This window comes from Saccoglossus kowalevskii, chromosome 16, assembly GCF_978046115.1.
Source record: "Saccoglossus kowalevskii chromosome 16, keSacKowa6.1, whole genome shotgun sequence".
Classification (NCBI taxonomy): domain Eukaryota; kingdom Metazoa; phylum Hemichordata; class Enteropneusta; family Harrimaniidae; genus Saccoglossus; species Saccoglossus kowalevskii.
The window spans coordinates 19500984-19523625 of NC_140656.1; the positions used below are offsets into that span (position 1 = coordinate 19500984).

Sequence of the window (22642 nt, forward strand, 5' to 3'; positions counted from 1 at the left end):
AGAGAACCGCTCGTTGGACACTGTAACTGACACTGTGTAACTCAAGGACGTTGAACTCTTTTCACAATCCCAACACTATTGCTCAGTAATGTAATGTATTGCTGGTTTTTTCTCTTGTTTTTACCGTTTTTTTTTTTTTGTGATGTTGAATTGTATGTTATGTAAGCGCCCAGATTTTTGTTTTGAAATGATATTTAGTGACGTGCGAGGTCCTTTATAACGATTTAGGCGCGCCTCAGTGGACAAGTATTTTCAACACAGTGTTTTGAGTTTTGTGAAGTTTTATGGTGTTTTAATGAGTTTATGAGTACGGATTATGATGGGGAAAGTAATGCCCCAATGAGTTTTTTAAGAGTTTTGAGATTTGTCGAGTACAGAGATACCGACGTTTTAAGAGTTGTTTTTGTTTATGTGTTGTTTCCGGAATACTTCTGACGCTTTTTGAGTTAAGAGCACCTTTGTAACGTTTTTTGATGTCTTTTCGAGGTGAAAGTTTGGTGCGCTTATATATGTATTGTTTGATATCGCAAGCTTTTGTTCATGATTGACAGGATTATATGTAATTCAGTAGTTTCTATCGTTTTAGCCTTTTTCCGTCTTATTGCCAGAGGAGTAATGTGTTACGAAAGCGACATTGTCTTTGCATTCCGTTTCCACGCCGTATGACTTGTGCTTAGATTAACGACTTTTGAGTTCAGTTAAAGTTTATAAGCGTATATGACAGGAGTTTGATTAATAGCTTTTTATTCATCGTTTATTAGTTACCGCTTTGCAATGCTTTAACCGAGAGACGCATCCCTGGTAATCACGTGATCATGCTGTCGACTGCAGCGATTGGCTGATCGCTTGGTTACACCACCACGCCTTAGTTGTTTTGACCTTTTGATATAGAGTTTGTAACCTTAGTAACGGGAGACTGTGCAGCGAAGGGTTACCTCAGCGAACTGTTTTGAGAAAAGTGAGTCGATTGGTAGCCTTTCCCTTGTTTTTGATTTATAACCGTTGATATTTGAAACTTTATAACCATTGTATTTAGACTTTATAATCAGTTTATTAATCAGTGTGTTTTACTCTTTTTGATTTATACCTTTTTCTTAGTATTGTATTTAACCTGTATGACGATGAGTAGACAACGGTATCTTTGATTTATGAACGTGTTATGCCAGGAGGCACAATCTCAGTTTGGGTGAAGGGATGTGCGTGCGTGCGTGCGTGCGTGCGTGTGCGTGCGTGTGCGTGCGTGCGTGCGTGCGTGCGTGCGTGCGTGCGTGCGTGTGTGTGTGTGTGTGTGTGTGTGTGTGTGTGTGTGTGTGTGTGTGTGTGTGTCATAATTTATATTGATATTCAATCGAATTTAAGTCAGATTTGCGAAGCTTAGGTTTAGTATCGGGGAAGGTATGGTTCACGTTATATTAATATAATTATACCATACCTTACCCCGATACTAAACCTAAGCTTCGCAAACATTTCTATGTTCAGTCACGGGATATTCAACTCTAGTTTAATTAAACTTAATTAAAGTGCAATTCTCCATTGTATTGCATTGTAATTGAGTTTAATTAAACTCCAATTAAAACGCAACCCTATATAGGAACGCGTTTTAATCGAGTTCATATCGCAACTATATTACACGAATTTTAACTTATGCTGCAGAAATTTGGGGAATCAATGGCAGACCAGAGTAATGGGACAAAATGAGTACAGAAAAACACCATTTAATGTTCTGTAGACGCTTATTACATGTGTAAATGTTAATAACAGAACAATTAACATTGGCAGTAGAATGGAAATTGGACGACTACCATTACTAGCGAAAATTCAACTGAATGCAATCATATACTACAAAAATATTATAAAGAATGGCCCAATCAATCTAGTATATGATGCAATAAAAGATCAACAACAAAACAAATGTAATGACACTTGGTTAATGAATCTGCATAAAATAAAACAACTGTATGATATTAAGAATTTAGAAACAATTAAGAAAGACCAGTTTAACCAAAAAGTGAATGAATATTACAATTATAAATGGAACCAAGATAATCAAAGACCAGATTCAAAACTAAGAACTTCTACATTACTGAAGAAAAATATAAATACTGAACCATACATTAAAATCCTTGATAATAAAGAAAACATTGGTCTATTAGCAAAATTGAGACTGAGTGCCTATAAACAAAACATCGAGATGGGAAGGCACAAAATACCAAAAATAAAAACAGAGGACAGAAAATGTACTAAATGCAACCTACTTGAGGATGAAATTCATTACATCACAAAATGTAAACTTTACACAGATGAAAGCGAGTTGTTATAATCACATTTTTCAAAAACAATTAACAATTTTCAACACTGTACAAACAAACAAAAGTCATTCATATATTGAATACAAACAACAAATATTTACTAACAGAGCTTATCAAATTTATAAAAACAGCAAATATCATTAGAGAAAACCACCTAATGGATCATTAATATGTTTTACATTATTACATGTAACTGTATTGTAGTAGATTTTAGATATCTAACTTGTTTATTTTAACACCTTTATTACATTTTATAAACCAAAATAGATATGTAATTCATTCTATAAGGTTGTAATAAAGAATTATCTTATCTTATATATACCGAGCAGACGACCCCGATTGAAGGTCATTACTTTGTGACGTCATCAATTCGTGTAAAGGTACTGCTTCTGGAATTGTTCCACGTTGTCTTTAATCAGTGAAAATCATGTTTTCTAAATTGTTTCGGTAAGTCAGACTTCAGTGGGTTAAGATTGTGTTGTGTTGTCGGCAAAATTTTGTTTGAGCCGGAGGTTACTATTTTATCTATGTTACCCATTGCATCTGACTGCATGGACTCCGAACATGGAAAAGTATGCGTTTCCTAAATTACTTTGTTGAGCGTGCTTTTGAAGCAGGATTTGAACGGCGACCTGTAAGACAAGCCTACAAATATGAAGATTGCTTACCAGACGAAGCTAGGGTGCGTTATATGTCAAAGATAGTTGTGGTTGAACTTGAAATGTGTCCAAAACAAACTTCCGGTGGATAAATGGGTCAACAATCCCAACCATGGCCAAACATTCTGTACCCTGACGTATAGCATTATTTGATAAAATTCTCACGTAAGTAAATCGACGAACAATCAAATTATACTATTTCTCATTTACTAGTATAAATTTGCTTAATCGATCCAAATTCTGAACAGTTGTTGCATTTCTTTGTCATTGAAATGATCGTGGCGTCATTGAATTTGTAAAATGTAGTCTATTGTAATTTAGCCTTGTGTACTTTTGACCGAGAACTCACTTTATGGAGTGGGGTCACTCCACATTGCGAAAATTAGCATGTTAACAGCCTTGCTGGATACACTTGAATGTTCTTAAACCGTATATTAGGCCACCGTGAAGTCCCAGTCATACGCGTTTATTAGTCTCCGTGCGTCCGTCCGTGCGTCCGTCCGGAGTCATATCTCAGAATCCCTTGGACCGATTCCGTTCATTCTTTGCATGTGCCTAGTACTTTATCTGGGACATATGCACATGCAGTGGTTTAGCGATTCAATTCAAAATGGCCGACTGGCAGCCATCTTGTTTTTTGAAAACGTTGTATTTTGGACATGCTTTGCCAGTTTTCATTCAAACTTGGTATATAGATTATACATGTTAGGATACATGTCCATAACGATTTATTTCACAATTGGATCAAAGATGGCCGACTGGCAGCCATCTTGTTTTTTGAAAATGACGTATTTTGGACATGCTTTGTCAGTTTTCATTCAAATTTAGTACATAGATCATACATGTTAGGATACATGTCCCCGACCGTCCGTGAGCTCCTGAGTTTGTCCGTCCGCCCGTGTGTCCGTCCGTTCGTGCGTCAGTCTGTCCAGAGTCATATTTCAGAATCCTGTGGACCGATTCCGTTCATTCTTCCCATGTGCCTAGTACCTCATGTGGGACATATGCACATGCAGTGGTTTAGCGATTCGATGTTGTATTTTGGACATGCTTTGTCAGTTGTCATTCAAACTTGATACATAGATTATACATGTTAGGATACATGTCCATGACGATATATTTCGCAATTGGATCAAAGATGGTCGACTGGCAGGCATCTTGTTTTTTATGCGGTATATTGGAAGTGCCCTGCCAGTTTTCATTCAAATTTGGCACATACATGTACTTTTATACATGTTAGGATGCATGTTCATGACAATTTGTTTCAAAATCTGGTCAAGGATGGCCGTTTGACAGCCATCTGACTTTTTGGCCTTACTACTATATTTCCACAATTTATGTACCATTTTCATTCGTATTTGGCACATACATCATACATATCAGTGTGTTTCATAATCAGATCAAAGATGGCCAAATAACAGCTGTTTTTATTTTTGGCCATATTACTACTACACGGAACACATGTTTTGATGTAAATAAACAATCTGTTGTATACGCCACGCCATTCAAGTTTCAAGGACACGCTCGCGACAACCCCTCCGCTTTAATATGACACAAAGAAAACTTTCAAAAAATTAACGGGGACTGTGTCATTTTCAATGACTTGTTTTGGAAAAGTTACCAAGCGTTACCTAACATTCAATTGTCTTGATGTTTTATTACTTTGGTATTGATTGTGAGCTCCCCATTAATGCAAGTTCAATACAACTACTATACCCACAGTAAGCCAAATAGTTATATTTACGTAGTCTGCTTGCCCAATGTAATTACATCACGAATATCATGACCCATGATCCCTTCCCTATAAAAAGTGATTTCATTTTCGTTCTCGGCGTCGGTCTTCGTCGTCGGTCGGTCATCTTGGTCAGTCGTGGTTATCCATTAACATGTATCCCCAGGTGTAGCCGTGCGGCTGTCATGTAGCAACCAACTTATTTCAACATATTGTACTGTATCTACCTGATTGAATCCTTCACAATAAATGGCGTGTGTTATAACTACCGGATTCTGTCGTAAATTTGCCCCGGGCCGTTAAACGATTTTTCGGCGGTTTTTAAAGGTGATATTTAAATCTTTTCTGTTGCCTAAAAGTTTCATCGTAGTCATTGACGCCTATTCACGAGTATGATGTTTATTGCGACTAGCGTGAATGGGCAAGCTTCGTTTCGACAATGAAATTCTTATTATGAAATTATTTATTGTTTTTTATTTAAAAAACAAATCATGCTGCTTTCCCATCAAAATCTAAGCCAAAATCTCTTCCGTGTTGCGTTCAATTATTCGCCTACGATGAAATAAGTTGAAATTTATTTACATTTCATAACAATTCAACGAATTTATTTTTTGCGCGTTACTATAATCATTACTAGGTAATAATCAACAATTGTGAAACGCAGTATGGCCGAATTGCGCTACCGCGATCATTTGCTAGGCAATGCAGTTGTGTTTTTATTTGAAACTTCTTTTAGAATACACTAATAAAATGACAAAAATAATTGTATTTGGCGCAACAATTTGGAGAAAAATGCGCTGGATGACATTGTAATTTAAGGCGGTCTACTTTTTAATCCAGCAAGAAACAAAATGTATACAATTTTAGATTAGTTTCTGCAATATTTCTTTCGTTTTGGGTGGTCTCTTAATTTGAAATCTTTGTTTATGGGTCAATATATCATGATGGATAAATATATCTATTTTGAAATAGAATCATTGTGAGGAACTCTGACAATAATGGTAGCAAACTACTAATACCTTAAATTATTTACCAATACTGTTTCTGTGACTTAATCTTTGGTGACGATCCAGTTTTGATTTTGATGTGGAATTTGTAGTATTTTCTGTCAGGTGTGGGAAAACAGATGGTATAAAATCTGTGTGTGTCGGTTCATTGCTTCTTTTACCTGCAATAAATTAAGTTAAACAATGAAGGAATAAAAAACTTGAATTACAATTTGTGTATAAAATTTTGAAACAATTTTAACCAGCCAGTGAATATGTCCCTTTCCAGACAAATAAAGTACAGGACGAAGCAAAGTATATAATTGCATTTATTTTTCTTTTATTGATCAACAGCGTTGGAAAATAACCAAGATTCACAAGACTTCCCAGAAAGTTGAAACAAATATAGAACCATAAAATGTGTTCATTTAGGATAACTCACCAGATAAAAAAAAAGCTATGAACAAACATAAGCGTGGTTTGACTTTGGTGACCAAACCTTAGACTTGCTTACAGATCTATTATCATTAACTCTTGTTTGCTTGAAGCCATCTCTTCCTTCTATCAGATTCAACTGGAATAATGTAGAAGTTAAGTTCAGGAAATTTTAATTTAGTGTTAGTACATGTGGGCACACAACAACTTTTTGACATTTTGATAAAACACAATGATACTATTGACCCTAGGACTTGTTGGACTTCACATGATATCTACTTATATGTAAAATCGAAACAGGCAATTCCATTCTTGGCGACGATGAAGTGTAATTTTCGATGAAATTAATATACATGAAATGTAAAAATTATAAACCTTGAATAATTCCCGAAAGTATTTTGATCGCCATTCATTTACTTAAAAAAGATTTTTAATAAGAAGCACAATATAACACTATAACTTTCTGATTTGATTTTCGGCCAAGTTACTAAAAATTGAAGGGGCTTACAACTCACGTTTTGCTGATAATATAGGCATTAAGGTTGGTTATCATTAAAACAGATCATCAGAATCTTATGCTATTGTTCATAAAACTATGGATAAAAAAAATATGGTTACTGAAAAATACAATTGAAAAAAAGTTGGTCATACATCCATGCTAATATGCATTTTTATGGTATTTACTATCGAGTTTAATAGTGAAAACTTCTGCCCTTTCAAAAAAACAAGCAAACACATATTTATTTCAATTTATGATTCAAGTGCCCAGGCGGCTACGGTAATACTAGTAGTATATTTTGATTGATTTCGTTTAGTAGTACAGGTACCAGAGAGGTCAGTACTGCGATGAGATTGACCATTTCATCATTTAAAAAGAAATTTCCAACTGTGAAGTGTGTGAAAACTGATGTAGTACAGACATGGTTACAAGAAGGATCTGCATCCACTAAAGTGGGTGACATTATTGAGAAAAGACCATTGGTTGTTGTGGTAAGTTGTTCCATTTAAAAATGCAATACCATATTTAGTCCATTGGTAGCGCTAATGCTTATATAAATCATGATCAAAATAAGTAATAATTCAAAGATTCAGTAAACAAGAATGTGCATCTGTTCCAGATATTGTCTGTACATTTAGATCATATTCCAGTCACTAACCTATAAATACATACATTTGGTGTTTTCTCATGTTTAAGGATGCTAGACCAGACTCAGAATACCAAGTAAGCCATATTCCCGGTGCTATCAGAATTGATTATACTACTGATCATATGGATGATGTCGTGCAACAAATTAAAAAAAGTGTTGATGAAGGTATGGTGTTAAAATATTTTTAATAATGTTAAATATTTGTTGCCGTTTTGGGGGTTGATCAATACAGTTTCATATAATTCTTTGGAAATAGCTGATACTTTGTGAATAAATTGTTTAATGCTATACAAGATTATATGTGAAAAATCAATTGGGGTCGTGAACCCAATTTTTTATATCAACGTGATATTACTTCACTTTACATTAATGTTTAAAACAATGTTCTCAAGTGAAAACTCTTGTAAAAATATTCTGTTCACTTCTAACTAATGTATTGGTCAAGCGTAAATACATTTACAGTTTAAAACATTAGGCCAAGAAAAGAAAGTGATATTTTCGACTTTTTGTTGAAAACCGCAAGTCTGATTGCTTTGACACTATACATATTGTTCATTTTCTAATGATATCTTCAGTTCGTTAATTGAAAAGCACATTGCTAACAAATCTAATTGATTTTTTGTGGGGAATTCCTGTCATAAATCTGAAAAACGCTAGTGTTCTATTTTTTACAGTCATTTCTTCCACAGTTCCAAATACCATGATTATATTGGTAAGTGGGAACAGTGGACGCAATGGCAGTAGAGAATGGAACATTATTGGAGGGGGGGGGGCATAACAAGTCGCATGTCTTCCTCACTCTCAATAAGATCTCAGTGGCCTATGACAAATGAAGTCTATGTGTCCCAGTTTAACATTGTCACAGCAGATAGCAAGCTAGTGCTGATCAAAGAACCTCAATTTTGTCAGACATGTACATACTTGTTTGCAAAATTACACCACAGTGTGTCACATCCTTTTCAATTGATCAGTAAGAAGCTGATTTTTTCACACTTTCAGAGTCAAAAGACCTTACAAAGACTGTTGTACTGTACTGCTCCCTTGGTTACCGATCATGTGTCCTTGCTGAAAAAGTGATGAAGGCATGTCAAGGTAATGTTTCAATCTCCGTATTTGATTTTTTAGTCAACTTAAATAGATCACAAAAATCATTTATGGTCTTTTGTCTTCTATCTAGATGGCGATATGGATGTTTACAACATGGAAGGTGGTCTGTTTAAATGGGCCAATGAGGGCGCACCAATGGAGAATGGAAGTGGACGTTTCGCCAAATATGCGCACCCATTCAATTACATGTTTGGAAAACTATTGCATCATTCTCTGAGAAAAGAAACACCTGAAAACATGGAAAAATGATAAACTGTCTAATTAGAATGTCTATGGTAGGGGATTCTATGGTCAACCGACTATTATGTCAATCGTACCTTAAACTTCTCTGTCATGGTATAAATGAATTTAATGACTTGTCAACTTATATCTATTAATTTGTAGAGCTGTCAGTTGTTGTTGCGTTATGTTAGATATGGATCCCATTTATTGTCATACAATATGAACATGCGCTGCGTGACGACAACTACACTTTAGTCTTTTGAATGTCATAATTTTTCTTACCCAGATTTTGGTGCAGCATTTTGCCTGTTTTCATGTATTTTTTTTTATATAATTTTGAACAAAATTTACATATTATCCTAATGACTACAGGTCTTTATCAAATTTTTGGAAAAATTATAAAAAAAAAATTATTTTGATTTTATTTTTTTGAAAGGTGATAATGTACTTTGGCAGTCAATATGTTAAGTTTATCTTATTGAATATAATTTGTTTATAGCCTTGAACATGCAAAGTAGTATGTGACATATCGGTATACTAATTGTGGTTGAATGTTCATCCATTTAGGGCAGGGAGAACAATCATACATACATGGGACTTTCCATCCAACGATTTAAATATGCCAATTTTAATAAATCAAAATTGGATGTAAAACATAACAGTGATGACAGTGATCCTAAAAACAAGACTTTTATGGTAGAAAAAAAATGTTTTTCTCATTTTACTACTGTGTGTTATTTACGTTTGGTGCCTAGTAAAAATGAAAAAGCTGGGGCTTGCATAATTGAAAACATGCTTGGGACGTAACTACTGGTATCTGATGTATTGTACAACTTGTATATTTTTGGTTTATATTCCTTTGCACACCTTTTATTTGTTACTTTGTATGAATTGCTATGATGCTGTAAAAACCTTTGCAATACAAACAAAATAAATTAGTCACACTAACTTTATTAGTTGAAAACTAAGTTTATTTTTTGTGTTTTGTTCGAAAAATGGCTGGCCAAATTATATTTTAATAATGAGTTGAGTTTTTACAGTACAATCATGAATTAGATTCTTCTTCTTCATCATCATCATCACCTTGTTCGTTGCCATGGATATCTATGATATTCTGCCAGATTTCATCAGCTCGAATTTGGTATGGGTCCTTGTTGTCCAGTGCACATAAATACATATCTTCAGATTTGTCAATGATCTCATGCAGACATGATAGGTTAATCTGAAAGAAATGTAATATTTTGTTGCTCTCTGATATCATTCTTATAGTTTTATTTTGAATGTTATGTAAAATAATGATGGTCTGCAGCGTTCCACTAAAAAAAAGAGCAAGCATGGTGGGTATTTTGCTTAATACTAGTATTTGCATATGTGTTTTGTAATGTTTTTTGAAAGTTAAAGCATAGCATTTCATTGGTCGTTAAATTTCTTAAATTGCTGGGAAGTTATATCTACATTTTATTTAACGTGTGATTTAATTACGATATTTTCAAAATTATTGAATTTGAGATTACAATGTCAGGACGTAATATGACGGGGAGCAATTATTGAACACACATATTGGTCAACACACACGTTTGTGTTCATCACAATCTATTTTTTTGTTATGCAAAAGAACAATACAATTGACAAATCCAGGAATAGTATTGTGACATCATCGTTCAAATTAATATTAATGAGTTAGTCATCATTATCCGATCACCAAGTGCCTCATTTTGAATAACTTGACGATCGCAGTTGCTAAGTCACGTGAATGCATGTGCGCATATTAGGGGCGCAAACAATGGAATAGTTTTCGCGGCAATCAAATATTTGAATTTGAATAAGAGCTGATTGGTATTTACACATTTTTATAAATATTTCTATAAGCTAAGGTGCAGCTTCATGGCCTTCACTGTATCATCGTTGCATGTTACAATAAACTATAACAACATACCTTGAAAAATCCATTGAATGGAGAATCCAGATCTGCCACAACATAACACAGTAAAGATATCGAAAAGACTGTTATTATGCACATTGCTAACTCCATTTTGTACGAGTAAGCCTATGGGTACAAGAAATTATAGTTAGGCAAGAAATGATTTTTTTTCACTTGTAAAATAATTATATATTGTACATGCATATACGTAATTCATAATAAGCATTACCTGTAATAACAAAACTCCAAAAAAGGAAAAGAATCCAAGACATTCCAAGAAGATCCATTTAAGTGGGTGTATCTTTGCTTCAAGAGTTTCTTGGCGCTCTGAGCTGGCCGTATTCAAACGTATCATATGGTCCACTATTTTCATCTGTGAAAAAAAATAGTAATTGCATATTAGAAGTGTCATTGATTTGTATAGGAGACATTTTAACGATGCCATTGTACAGAGAACAGTGCAATGTCTACTTGGAGTGTAATACTGAGGTTTTCGTGAATCTAAAACATGATACTAATCTTTTCGCTTATGAACAGTTGCCTTTTTATAAACGTCAGATTTAAAAATATTGAAGCTGTGAATACTTGAAACATAAACCTTATTTTTCTCAGGTATGTGGCTGAAAGCATTACTAATAATTAGCGCCTGTCGAACATTGCGTTTCGTCGTGCAGCATGCACCCTCTATAATACCATAGCTGAATTTAACTACCCCCACATTAATTCCTAGAATAATCACAATGTTTGTTTATTTATTTGTTATTTATTTATTAAACTTCAACAAAAGTCAAGAATTGGTCACATGAACTACCACCTATCAATAAAGCAATCTTCTTTCGATTTTAATTCTATATTAACAGAAGCCATTCTGTAGATACATCCCATTTTGTGCTGTAATAGGACTGGTATAGTCCAGTACAGCAAAAATGTGAGTGATACTACCAAATCTTTATATTACAGCAGAAAATACGAGTAATGCTATCATATCTGTATTTATAAACAAAATGCAACAACCTGTGTGATAATTGTGGAGAATTGTATAACTCCCATACAGTAATAATAGTGTACTGAAGATATATGTACAGTTCGGCTCTATCACGTGGTATGTCTATAACCAGTGTGATCCTTACCGACATAGTTCTGTCCACCGTCCATTTTTTGTCCCGATCCATTATCTTCTGTAACAGTCGAAGTATCTGTAAACAACAATTAATATATCTAATAATATCGACAATTGTCTTGTAATACTGTAACGAATGTGTAACACAAATAGCTAAGCGAGCGAAAATAAAACAGCATATCTTGATAAGAGCAATTTATAATGTAGTAATATTGAATGTATCTATTTTTGGCAGCAAACATGGTAGTATTCGTTCGAAGAAGCAACTAAACACATTAATGCGCATGCGTCCCTATTTACCGATACGTACATCTAATTTGAAGCGCGCGAGCCGTTTTTATATCGCATCCAACGAATACTGTTATGTTTAATGACTAAAAGTCTTTTTTTTACCCTACTGTTGTTATCAAGATGCAATATCAAACAGATTGTTGTAAATTCAAAACTACTTAAAGTTATCAACATTGTGTGTTTCAATGAAATCAATAGAAGTAAATCTATTTAATCTTCACCTTCCATGTCTGCCCGCTACATCTATTTGATTTATAGTCTTTAGAGCTATATTTCACTTTGCCTTGTACTTGAAGAACGATCGATATACACTCGTCTTTAATCACACGAAAAATCTGCATTGAAAAATGATATACATGCATTGGTCCACTTTAATATTTGTCGCAAAACTGTGTCATGTGCGGTAGATGCGGGTCTAAAGCTCGAATTGTGTCCATGGTCTTTTTTCCCTCGACACAATCAAGCTAATGGCTTCTAGATCACAGCGTAGTTTTAAACTTTTATAACAATATCCATTTTCAGTTCGAATGCTCACGTCTTGGTCTTCAGTTCATCAATCCCCTCTTGATTGAAGATTATATATATCAGTGTGTTGTACCTGTTTTCAGGTACTAGTATCAAGTATAATTCACAGTACTAGCCCATGTACAAGACGTGTTAAGTATGTAAGGAATGGACCATTAGAAACTCAGGGGGATGATTTTACAGGAAAAAATTCTCCCAGGGAGCAATAACTGAAACCTGCATGCCTAAATCTTGATGAAAAAAAAATTACAGTAAATTTATCGTGGAAACAAAATTTAAAGAAAAATATTTTGCAGAGTTTTCCGCCGTTGTCCCCAAGTTTCTAATGGTCTATCCCTAGTTGACCATATGTTTTATGTTGTGTCAAATAAACTCTTCAATTTGTTTGTTTGTGTTGTCAATCTGTACATACCTCCAATTTCTGCTTAATCTTCAGGTTGGTCAGGTGTGACGTCATAATCATGATTTGATCAAGTAAACTGACTTCCAATGATATAACATTGAGTAATGAACGTTGTTTCGCCATGGCGGATTGGAATGAAAACCCAAAAGATGTTCTGGTAGAATAAATGAGAGCAAATGACAAATGACGTTACCATGTGGATGAAACACGAAGCATGCATGCACGATCGAACCTATCACAACTTTTTCGGAGTGACCGTGGTTCAGTGAGAACCAGCCCGTCACCGATTATAGCCACGTAGCAAATCGCTTATAATGGTAAATATGAGTTTTATCGAACATGGGAGTATTGTCGGCCCCTTGTATATAAAAATGATTTCTGTATGTTACAAGCAACTATACAAAGGGTCCTGCATCTTTCTATTGCTCCAGGTATATTGCCAACTAAATATTGCAGTCTAATTCCATGACATCGCGAACAATTGGACAATAAAAGTGCGAACAGAAAATTTAATAACGAAGCGGTCGATACTTTTTTTCTGTCAAATGTCATCTGCATATTATTCAAATATATTAGTTTCTGATTGATTAATCTGGTGCTCGTATTTTCGCATACAACTTTCACTTTGATGTTTCTATTCTCAGATGTCAAATTTGTTTATATGCTTCGTTTAGAAATTTAAGAAAGACACCTATTGTAAGCGTAATAGATGTTCAATTAATTGGAAAAAATAATGTGCATCCCTTAGAAGCATGCTTTGTTCCAATGAAATAAAATCCACGCCAAATACATGCATTGACATTTTCTCCATTTTATACTTTTGTAATTCTGTACTGTTATGGTATTTCAGTATTATAATGCCTTACGTATTTTTTTTTTTTATTATTGCTGTTTTGATTTATTCTTTGCGTTTCGTCTTTTATGAATTTTTATTTTTGTTGGTTGTTATCTGTAAGTGGGTACGCCGTTTATCTGTGTTGATTGTAGGTATGGGTTCAGCATATAGTTTTTTTAATTGCAGGTGACATAAACGAAATTGCACATTACCCAGAAAGTAAAATAATAATCTGCTTTAAGGAAACTATGTCTCTCCTCTGGCCTAAATAAAGAGGATAAAATGTTCGTGGTAGTGGGTACTTACGCGTACACCAAACCAGCCGGTGCCAGGAAACAAGCTACGAAGAATAACAAAAAACAAAAGTGAGTAATAAATATTATAATAGTTTTGAGCAAATGTTATTAAAAAGAAAAGTATCATGATCGAAAAAAAAAACATATTCGAAGATGTACGTATAATACCTATCGATTCATTTATGTTCGGGGCTCCGTCTGGAAACCTGTCGCTAGGCCAAAAGAATTCTACCATTGGTCCATATATGTAGAGCACAAGGGGGCAAAATGCAAGTGACATAAACGCAGGCACAGCATTCCAAATTAGTTGAAGAGGCTGGTTGAAGAAGGTGTTCAGACTATCTAAGGCTTCGATGTCAGATTCCGTAAAAACTGTACACATATAAAAAAAAAACCGTGTTTATTATCTATCATAGTGTCCAATGGAAATTTGAAAATAAAAACTTTGAAACAGACCCCTATTACTTATCACGATTCTAGCACATTGGGTTACACGTGCATGTGCTCAATATCCCATATTGCTTTGCTCTCCATAAAAGTTAGAATTAAGAAGTTGGAACTCGGAAGTTAGAAGTCGGAAGTTGGAACTGTGAAGTAGAAAGTAGCAAGGCCCCTCTCGGCTTTCGTACTCTAGCGACCAAGCGTATTTTCATCGACGGACGACAACAGTTTGAAACAATATTTTGTTTTAGTTATTCAATGACACTCACACATCCTTCTAAGTGGATGGAAAAGATTGCAACAACTATAGTAAATGCAAAAAGTAAAAAAAGAGTATAAAAAATAAACAAACCACAATACAGAGACACGAAGACGAACACATGCGCAAACACAAACACCTATGATCTACTAGTATCTTGCTTGATTTCTAATCCTGTTTTTATAAATTTTGCTACATTGATGCAAACAATTAGTTAGCTGTGCCTCTAATGAAATGTGAATTGGCAATGCTGAATGGATCTTTTCTGACATTCTGCTTGATACTGACGCTGATAACGATGTCCTTCGCATCTACTTACGTAACGGAAACGCCCGTCGCTAGAGGGCGTCATTTATAGGAACGGTGCATTACATCATAGACCCTCTAATGATTACATCGACTCAACAAAGCGATAACGACAAACCCACTGAATTCATGCGTTATAATTTAAATACTTACACGTTTGTTTATCCACCACCTTTACTTTGACACTGTCCAGGTCTATATGTTCGTTGACATTCACCAAAGTCTTTGAACTGGCCCGATTAATGAAGTCCTCACGACGTTTGTTACTAGTAGCCTTACTTCTCACTTTTGATAATATGACTAAACTTGATAATGCTATAAATGTAATCAGAACAGTGATCACATGATGGTGAAGATGCATCCATGATAATGTTTGGTCATTCTGGATTTGGACCGTTCTCACAATTATATTTAGATTTGTGAAAATCGGCACTTTGAACTGTGAAGGGGCATAGGATGGGTTCAGATTTTTTGATATATTACATTGTTAGTGTAATCCAGCATATGAATAGCTTGAATATTTGTGTAAAACTGAAAATACTCGTATTCGCATTCGTCGCCATGGCAATACCTGTGATAATCAGGGCGATGAGCATGAACGGTGGCAGAACAATTTCTGCAGCGTTTGGTCGTTGGTCTTCTGGTTCCGGAGCTATATTCTCATCCCCAGTCGGCTCAGGGCGCGATACTTCAGGCATGGGTTCACTGGTAGCTGTTGGCTCTGGTGTCGCAGCTTCCACGACAGCGGCCGTTGCAGCGCACACCAACAACACCAATATTGCAAGTGGAAGCCTTTGAAGAGAACCAACAGAAGTAATGGACTGGACGTTAATTACCGGGGCCGGGGTACAAATGGTGACTCACCCTCAATAATAGATGCATCGACATCTATAAATAAATATTCCAGTCAATCACGCTTTACAAATCAATGGTTGTCGATTTAAGGGAGTGACAAGGCTAAGATTTTGTTAGTACAGGCTTAGTATAGTCCTGCAAATGTCATAATAATTTTTTGAAGGCCAGGGCCAAATTAGCACTGTTTGTCAATTTACCATAAGATAATTCAGTGGAAACTATTTCATAAACAGTACTTTCAAATAAACATAAATCAGATAAATATACACAAAGGCGTGGGTTAAAATTACCAGACAATGGTGTTATTCACTGGAATAAGCCAATAATAATAGTAAAAAAACCAAACCAGTGTGTGTGTGTGTGGGGGGGGGGTAATAATAACATAATGGGTCAACAACTCTATAGTACTATTAATGATACTGACCATTGAATATTGGATGCAGGTTCTCGTAACAATGCTTAACTTGAATTCGATATTGTACTCATTAGACGATTGAATATTGGATGCAGGTTCTCGTATTTTATTTTGTCTAATTACAACAAGATATATTGAGAACATTCGTTTCAATTAGCGTGAAACAATGATAACTGTAATTGTCGACTTTCTACTTCCGGAAAGAACAAGATTGCGTCCTTCACCGTGACCATGAAGCACAAGTCAATGAGAAGAAGTTAATATAGTTTCTGGTACATTAGATGAACACAATTCAGCTACAACCAACATACATATAGACAATACATTACAAATTATGGTGGTGATCAATCAGGTGTTTCGAAATAAGTTAGAAGATTCTGTTGTACAGTCTGTGAAGCGCATTAACAAGTGAGATAAAGGTGGTTCACCCATAATGCTACTGATACTGAACTGTAAAAATACGAGGTATTTTTTGACTGAGGTTGATTTTTGTAAACAATATACTATTGTATATTCATTTAATTACAGTGGGTGGACCAAAATTACATGACCCTCTTCCTATGACTGTCTTAAAAGTATGTAAACCAACCAAAACGTGCACCGGAAAAAAGGGTGACGATCCCGCCCCCAATTCCTTCACCCCTGGTAATTAACGCACAGTCCCTAAAATAAGTAATGTTGTGACTGTGGCATCATTCACGGATATCTCTACATACAAACTCACCTCATGGCGGTGTCCTTATTTTCAAACCATTTTAAATAAAATAGAAATAAAAAAAGTGTGATAACGAGAGTGTGGACTACGCGCGAAAAGCGAGTGGAATGTATGGAAGATAACGATTTATTATACGTTATAGAATGGGGCGGGAGTTCTACACGCTGGAGTGCGTTCGCGTCGTCATAAAATGCAACTGAGTGTGTTTTTAAAATATGTTTTATATACTTTAAACTGAGTTTCGCTCGCATAGCACTGGACCAATACGATCACGTGACACTACTTCCCCGGATTACGTTTGTGCACAGTCCCTCTAGCCTCTAGAGGGACGGATAGCTCTCTGGTGTAATCTACTTCCTCGCGTTGACACTGCGGGTCGGCGTTCTATATACCACTACTTGCGGCAAGTATAAGTTTACCTCTGTGCGTTGAAAAATTATATTTTCTCCATGTCAGTGATGCTTGATGTTACCATTCGCCCAGAATATTAAACTATCGGTCTTACAACATTGTTCCAGAGTGGCATACCATACTCTACTCTTCTCTATTTACACTGCCAAGTATTGCCCTCATAACTGGAAAACGGTTGTTAAATCCCTGCGAACCAATATCTTAGATATTTATATATTCAGAAGCTTCTTTTATTGATGATCTTTCAACATATCATTTTTACTTATGTTCCCTCGCTTGTCTATGACTAGAACATTGCATTTATTGTAAAATGTATAGATTGAATTTGTCATATTCGGTTGTTATTTAGTCCAGAGAGCACCACATCCTCTGCACAAAATAGATAATTTATCATAACATCACCTATTTGTTTCCCAAGCTGTGCACTATCAAATAGCTTTTTTAAGATTCATTAATATAATTTGAAAACGGCAATGGGGCACACATCCCTGTTTCAAACTTTCGTTTTGGGTAAAATGTTCTGTTTCAATGAATAAAACTTTACTTTCAGTGTGATTGTACGTATGTTTTATCACTCGATCTCCATAATTTGTCTTCGAAGCCATTTTGCCATATACTATCAAATGCTTTTCTAAAATCCAAAAATACCAAATACTAGTAAGTATCAAAATGAATAATTGGTCTCTTGTTTGTCAATAGTATCACCAAAGTCAATGTAATTTCTCTGTAATTTTCTTATCACTTTTTTGCAACCGATTTACTCCACTCTGTAGTGATTATTTCAAGTTTGAAACACATCGAAAATGTTTTTCAGTGATTGTGTTTTGAATAAAACGAAAAGTCTTACTCATGAAATTATTAGCAAACGTGCCAGATTCGTACATACAGCCACTGTGGTAAACGGAAGTGAAAATGTTTGTCGAATGCGGGCGCAATAAGTAAACTTTGACATAGCGGTGATTGGGGAACCACGGGCACAGTGACTTGGAGTTTATAGAATTTCCGGAATTATAATAGGTAAAACGCTTTCGAAGTTATATTGATACTTTATACGTTATTATGCCGGGAAGAAACAGTGTTCCGGACCGCTGGGAGTCGTATGTACCTGTTGGCAAGCCAGTGGCTGGCACTCGAATATTTGCCTTCAAAGTGCCATTGCGGGACGGGATTGCAAATAATTTAACAGAAGAAGACCAGTATTTTGGCCCCTCCGAATTGTTTGAAGAAGTCGAAAAGACTGGACATAAATTGGGACTCGTCATTGACCTTACGAATACAGCCCGATATTACGACAGCAAAGACATCACCAAGCATAAAGTGAATGTCGAAAATGGCGCCCGAATCAACGTGCAGTACAAGAAGATCTACACCCTGGGTCACGTGGTCCCCGACTACGGGAAAATCCAGAGCTTTAAACGGACTATTGACCAGTTTGTGGAAGAAAATAAATGTAATGATACTTTAGTGGGTGTACATTGCACACATGGTGTTAACAGAACTGGATACATGGTATGTAGGTACCTGATCGACTCTTTGAAATGGAAACCAGATCGTGCCATTGAAGAATTTAATAAAGCAAGGGGACATTCTATAGAGCGTCAAAACTATCTTGATGATCTGAAGAAAGAACAACCAGCTGGCAAAGAAGGAAGAGAGGGTGAGAATTTCCCTGTCATGGCAGGGGTAGGAGAACAACCAAGACATAGAGAGAAGCATGGGAGAGATGATAGAAACGATGAATATGCAGGAAATGATTACCGAACAGTATGGAATCCAAGTGTAGATCGTCAACAAGATTTCAATCAATATGGAGAAGCCTGGCAAAATTCTAGGAGTTACTCTTATGAAAGGTCTTCATGGAATAATCACAGAAGACGTGATGACTTTCACAGAGATGATTCAAGTATGAATTGGGGAAATTCTGATAGTTGGAGAGGACGGCGGCATTCACATTATGATGAGACGTATGATGCTAATAGAGGAAGGTATTTAGCAGGGCATGGGAGTGGGTTTAGAGATCAAACGTCGAGACATAGTGGAGAGACTAGAGGTCAAATATCTGGGCATATTAAACAAAATTGGAACATAAGTCAAGATTACAATACTTGGAAGAGGGGGAGGGATTATAGAAGTAACCATAGGCAGTCTCATCCATACAGTAATGGTGACAACCATTATTATAGAAGAGGTCAACAGAGAAGATATGATAAAGCATGGGGAGAATAGGTTGTAAATTCTTTGAGAGGGGAAGATACAAGAAGATCTTTTATCACAATGATGCTTTATGTAAGAGGATGACATGCCACCCTCTTGTATAATATATTTGTCATGTTTTTATTCAAACTAAATTTTTAACCATTTTCATGATTCATGCTTTTATTTTCTTCCTGATTGGAAGCGTACATGGGATGTTGACTTAATTTGCTTTGTTGCATGTTTTCAAAATAAGTTGGACCAATACACCGCTGTTTAATAATGAGAAGTACTTGTATCCTGCACTGAAATTTGTTGTTGTATGTTTTATATAGATATTTTATAGACACTACACTTACACAGAATGGTACAGCAGTATGGTCTTAAAAACTAAAACATAAAAAATACAACAAGACTAGGAATGATAAAACAAAAAAAGTAAGAAATAAAGGTTAAATATTTCTGGAGAAATTAGCATAACTTAAAATTTGGACACAAGGAAGATTATTTAAATTAATCTATTTTTTTTTTTATAAATATAGATAATATTTTCTGTTTTAACATTTGCTAAGCAGGCAGTAATACTTTGAGTGGTTTATATCTGATTAAAATCTGATGTAGGTAACATCATTGGTGTAACTACATCTTATCAAATTTCTATTCAAATCATTGTCAAGTCATTTGGAACATCAACCAATAAAAATGTTTGTTACAGTCTGCTTTCCTGTAACAAGCTTTCTGTTTGGGTCAGATCAGATGATGTTAAAGCAAATTTTTGATTTTAATCAGATTGGGTGGTTTGTTTCAATTACTGATTAAATAGTTCATTTTCATCAAAATCTGATATTTTTTGACTATATTATAAACTGGTAGCTGGAATGCATTCTTGCTCACCATGCATGATTTTTTTTATGAACTGCATGTTATATTGCTTGAAAGACCTACTCAGATTTGTTATTTGTTCAACAAAGCAAGATATTTATTAATAATTTATTAAAAGTGAATTTTTGAGGCTTTTTCAGTAAAAAAAATAAGGATTTTATTAACTTCTAAACTACACTGAAATACTGTAATTGAATCACGTATAGTACACGCAATCATTTGTATCATGGCTTGATCAAATTATGGTTTTGCATTCGTGGTCACACATTTACTTCTGCTATTGATTATATTCTGACCACACAAATTGGGATCCAAGTAAAAACCAAGACTTATCGGGGTTGTGATTTACTGAGGGGAGAATCCAGTTCAGAGTGATGGATTCAAGTCATTGACAGTCTGTAGGTGTTTAGTTGTCCTTTTAACAGCTAATTAAATGCACAATGTTAGTTCTTTTACTTCAAAACTGCCGTCAAAGCGTAATTTTTGAGAACTATCCAACTACCTGTGAAATCGCTTACTGAAACGCAACTTGGCGAGGGGTTCACTATATATCAATTAATGAAAGAATATATCTACTGAACTACTCGCATTTGTTTTGTTGTTGGTATGCTATAGTTGTAATCTAGTACTGTGAATATATTAATTTTTACTTCAATTTAATTTCACTTTTTAAATTTATTGATATTCCAGTGAAACACATTTGCTTGGATTTGACTTGTCAGTGTCAAATAGCGAAAGTAAAATCCAGTGAATACTCAATGCATTACAGTATATTGATTTTTAATAATTATTTTTTGAATTTTGATTAAATTAAATGAAATTATAATCACAAAATTATAGTGACTGGACATTTTTAATTTAAATTTGTATCTAGAACAATTTCGGAAAATGAGGAACTTGTGGATTGACCTCCGTGCATCCGTGTGTGTGTGTGTGTGCGCGCACATGTGTGCGTGTTCACCTGTATCTCAAACATACCTGGTCATAAACTTCACACATTGGGTAACATATGCATGCATGCATGCATTTAAGATTGCCGAATGATGGCCATTCATCAAAATCATTTCTGCTTTTCTGGAACCATTTCTCAGTTGTGCATGGATGAACTTAGTGCATACATTATAGCACCAAAATTGTTTTCTCTTAGAGGTTTTAAAATGACCGACTGGTGGCCATTTTGTTTTTATTGAATGCTTTTACAGAGCCATATCTCTAGCATGCCTCGACTTTTCCAGTTTAAACTTGTATATTTTAAACTTGATAACTCATGGGTACTATGTAATGCAATTACTTGTTGCAAGAATGATTTTAAAAATTACTTTTAATGTAAATATTTTCATGTTTCTTTTAAGTGATTTACAAACAATAAACTTGTCTACTTATATTCCTGGAACAGTTTTTTTTTGTCCAAAAATGAGACACTGTAACTTATAAATTTATTGAAAGTATGATGAACTATTTGGATAGTTCATTTTAGTCCGTCTGGTACGGGACATCTTTGTTAATATTTGGAGTGCAGATGATTATTTAGAGGTCATTACACGACTGTTCCTATGATATTTAGAGGTCATTACACAACAGTTTCTGTGATATTTAGAGGTCATTACACAACAGTTCCTGTGATATTCAGAGGTCATTACACAACTGTTCCTGTGATATTTGGAGGTCATTACACAACTGTTCCTGTGGTATTTAGAGGTCATTACACAACTGTTCCTGTGATATGTCATTGCACGGAACTTCCTGTGATATTTAGAGGTCATTACACAACAGTTCCTGTGATATTCAGAGGTCATTACACAACTGTTCCTGTGATATTTGGAGGTCATTACACAACTGTTCCTGTGGTATTTAGAGGTCATTACACAACTGTTCCTGTGATATGTCATTGCACGGAACTTCCTGTGATATTTAGAGGTCATTACACAACTGTTCCTGTGATATTCAGAGGTCATTACACAACAGTTCCTGTGATATTTGGAGGTCATTACATGACTGTTCCTGTGATATTCAGAGGTTATTACACAACAGTTCCTGTGATATTTGGAGGTCATTACACGACTGTTCCTGTGATATTCAGAGGTCATTACACAACAGTTCCTGTGATATTTGGAGGTCATTACACGACTGTTCCTGTGATATTCAGAGGTTATTACACAACAGTTCCTATGATATT

General features: G+C 35.1%; 2 protein-coding genes across 2 annotated transcripts; one reads left to right on the plus strand and one right to left on the minus strand.

The window, feature by feature from the left end:
• Positions 1-9643: 9643 nt before the first annotated feature.
• Positions 9644-16994, minus strand: LOC102808834 (uncharacterized). Its single transcript, XM_006817999.3, has 11 exons — positions 16990-16994; positions 15567-15787; positions 15149-15310; positions 14158-14361; positions 14000-14033; positions 12868-13012; positions 12152-12265; positions 11650-11715; positions 10749-10892; positions 10535-10645; positions 9644-9820 (listed from the first exon to the last, which is right to left on the minus strand). Exons 1-11 carry the CDS (start codon positions 16992-16994, stop codon positions 9644-9646), a joined length of 1383 nt encoding a protein of 460 aa, XP_006818062.2.
• A 1338-nt stretch (positions 16995-18332) lies between these two features.
• LOC100375325 (uncharacterized) lies at positions 18333-21850 on the plus strand. The gene has a single exon (XM_002735957.3). It carries the CDS (start codon positions 18451-18453, stop codon positions 19615-19617), a length of 1167 nt encoding a protein of 388 aa, XP_002736003.2. The 5' UTR covers positions 18333-18450; the 3' UTR covers positions 19618-21850.
• The last annotated feature ends 792 nt before the right edge of the window (positions 21851-22642 follow it).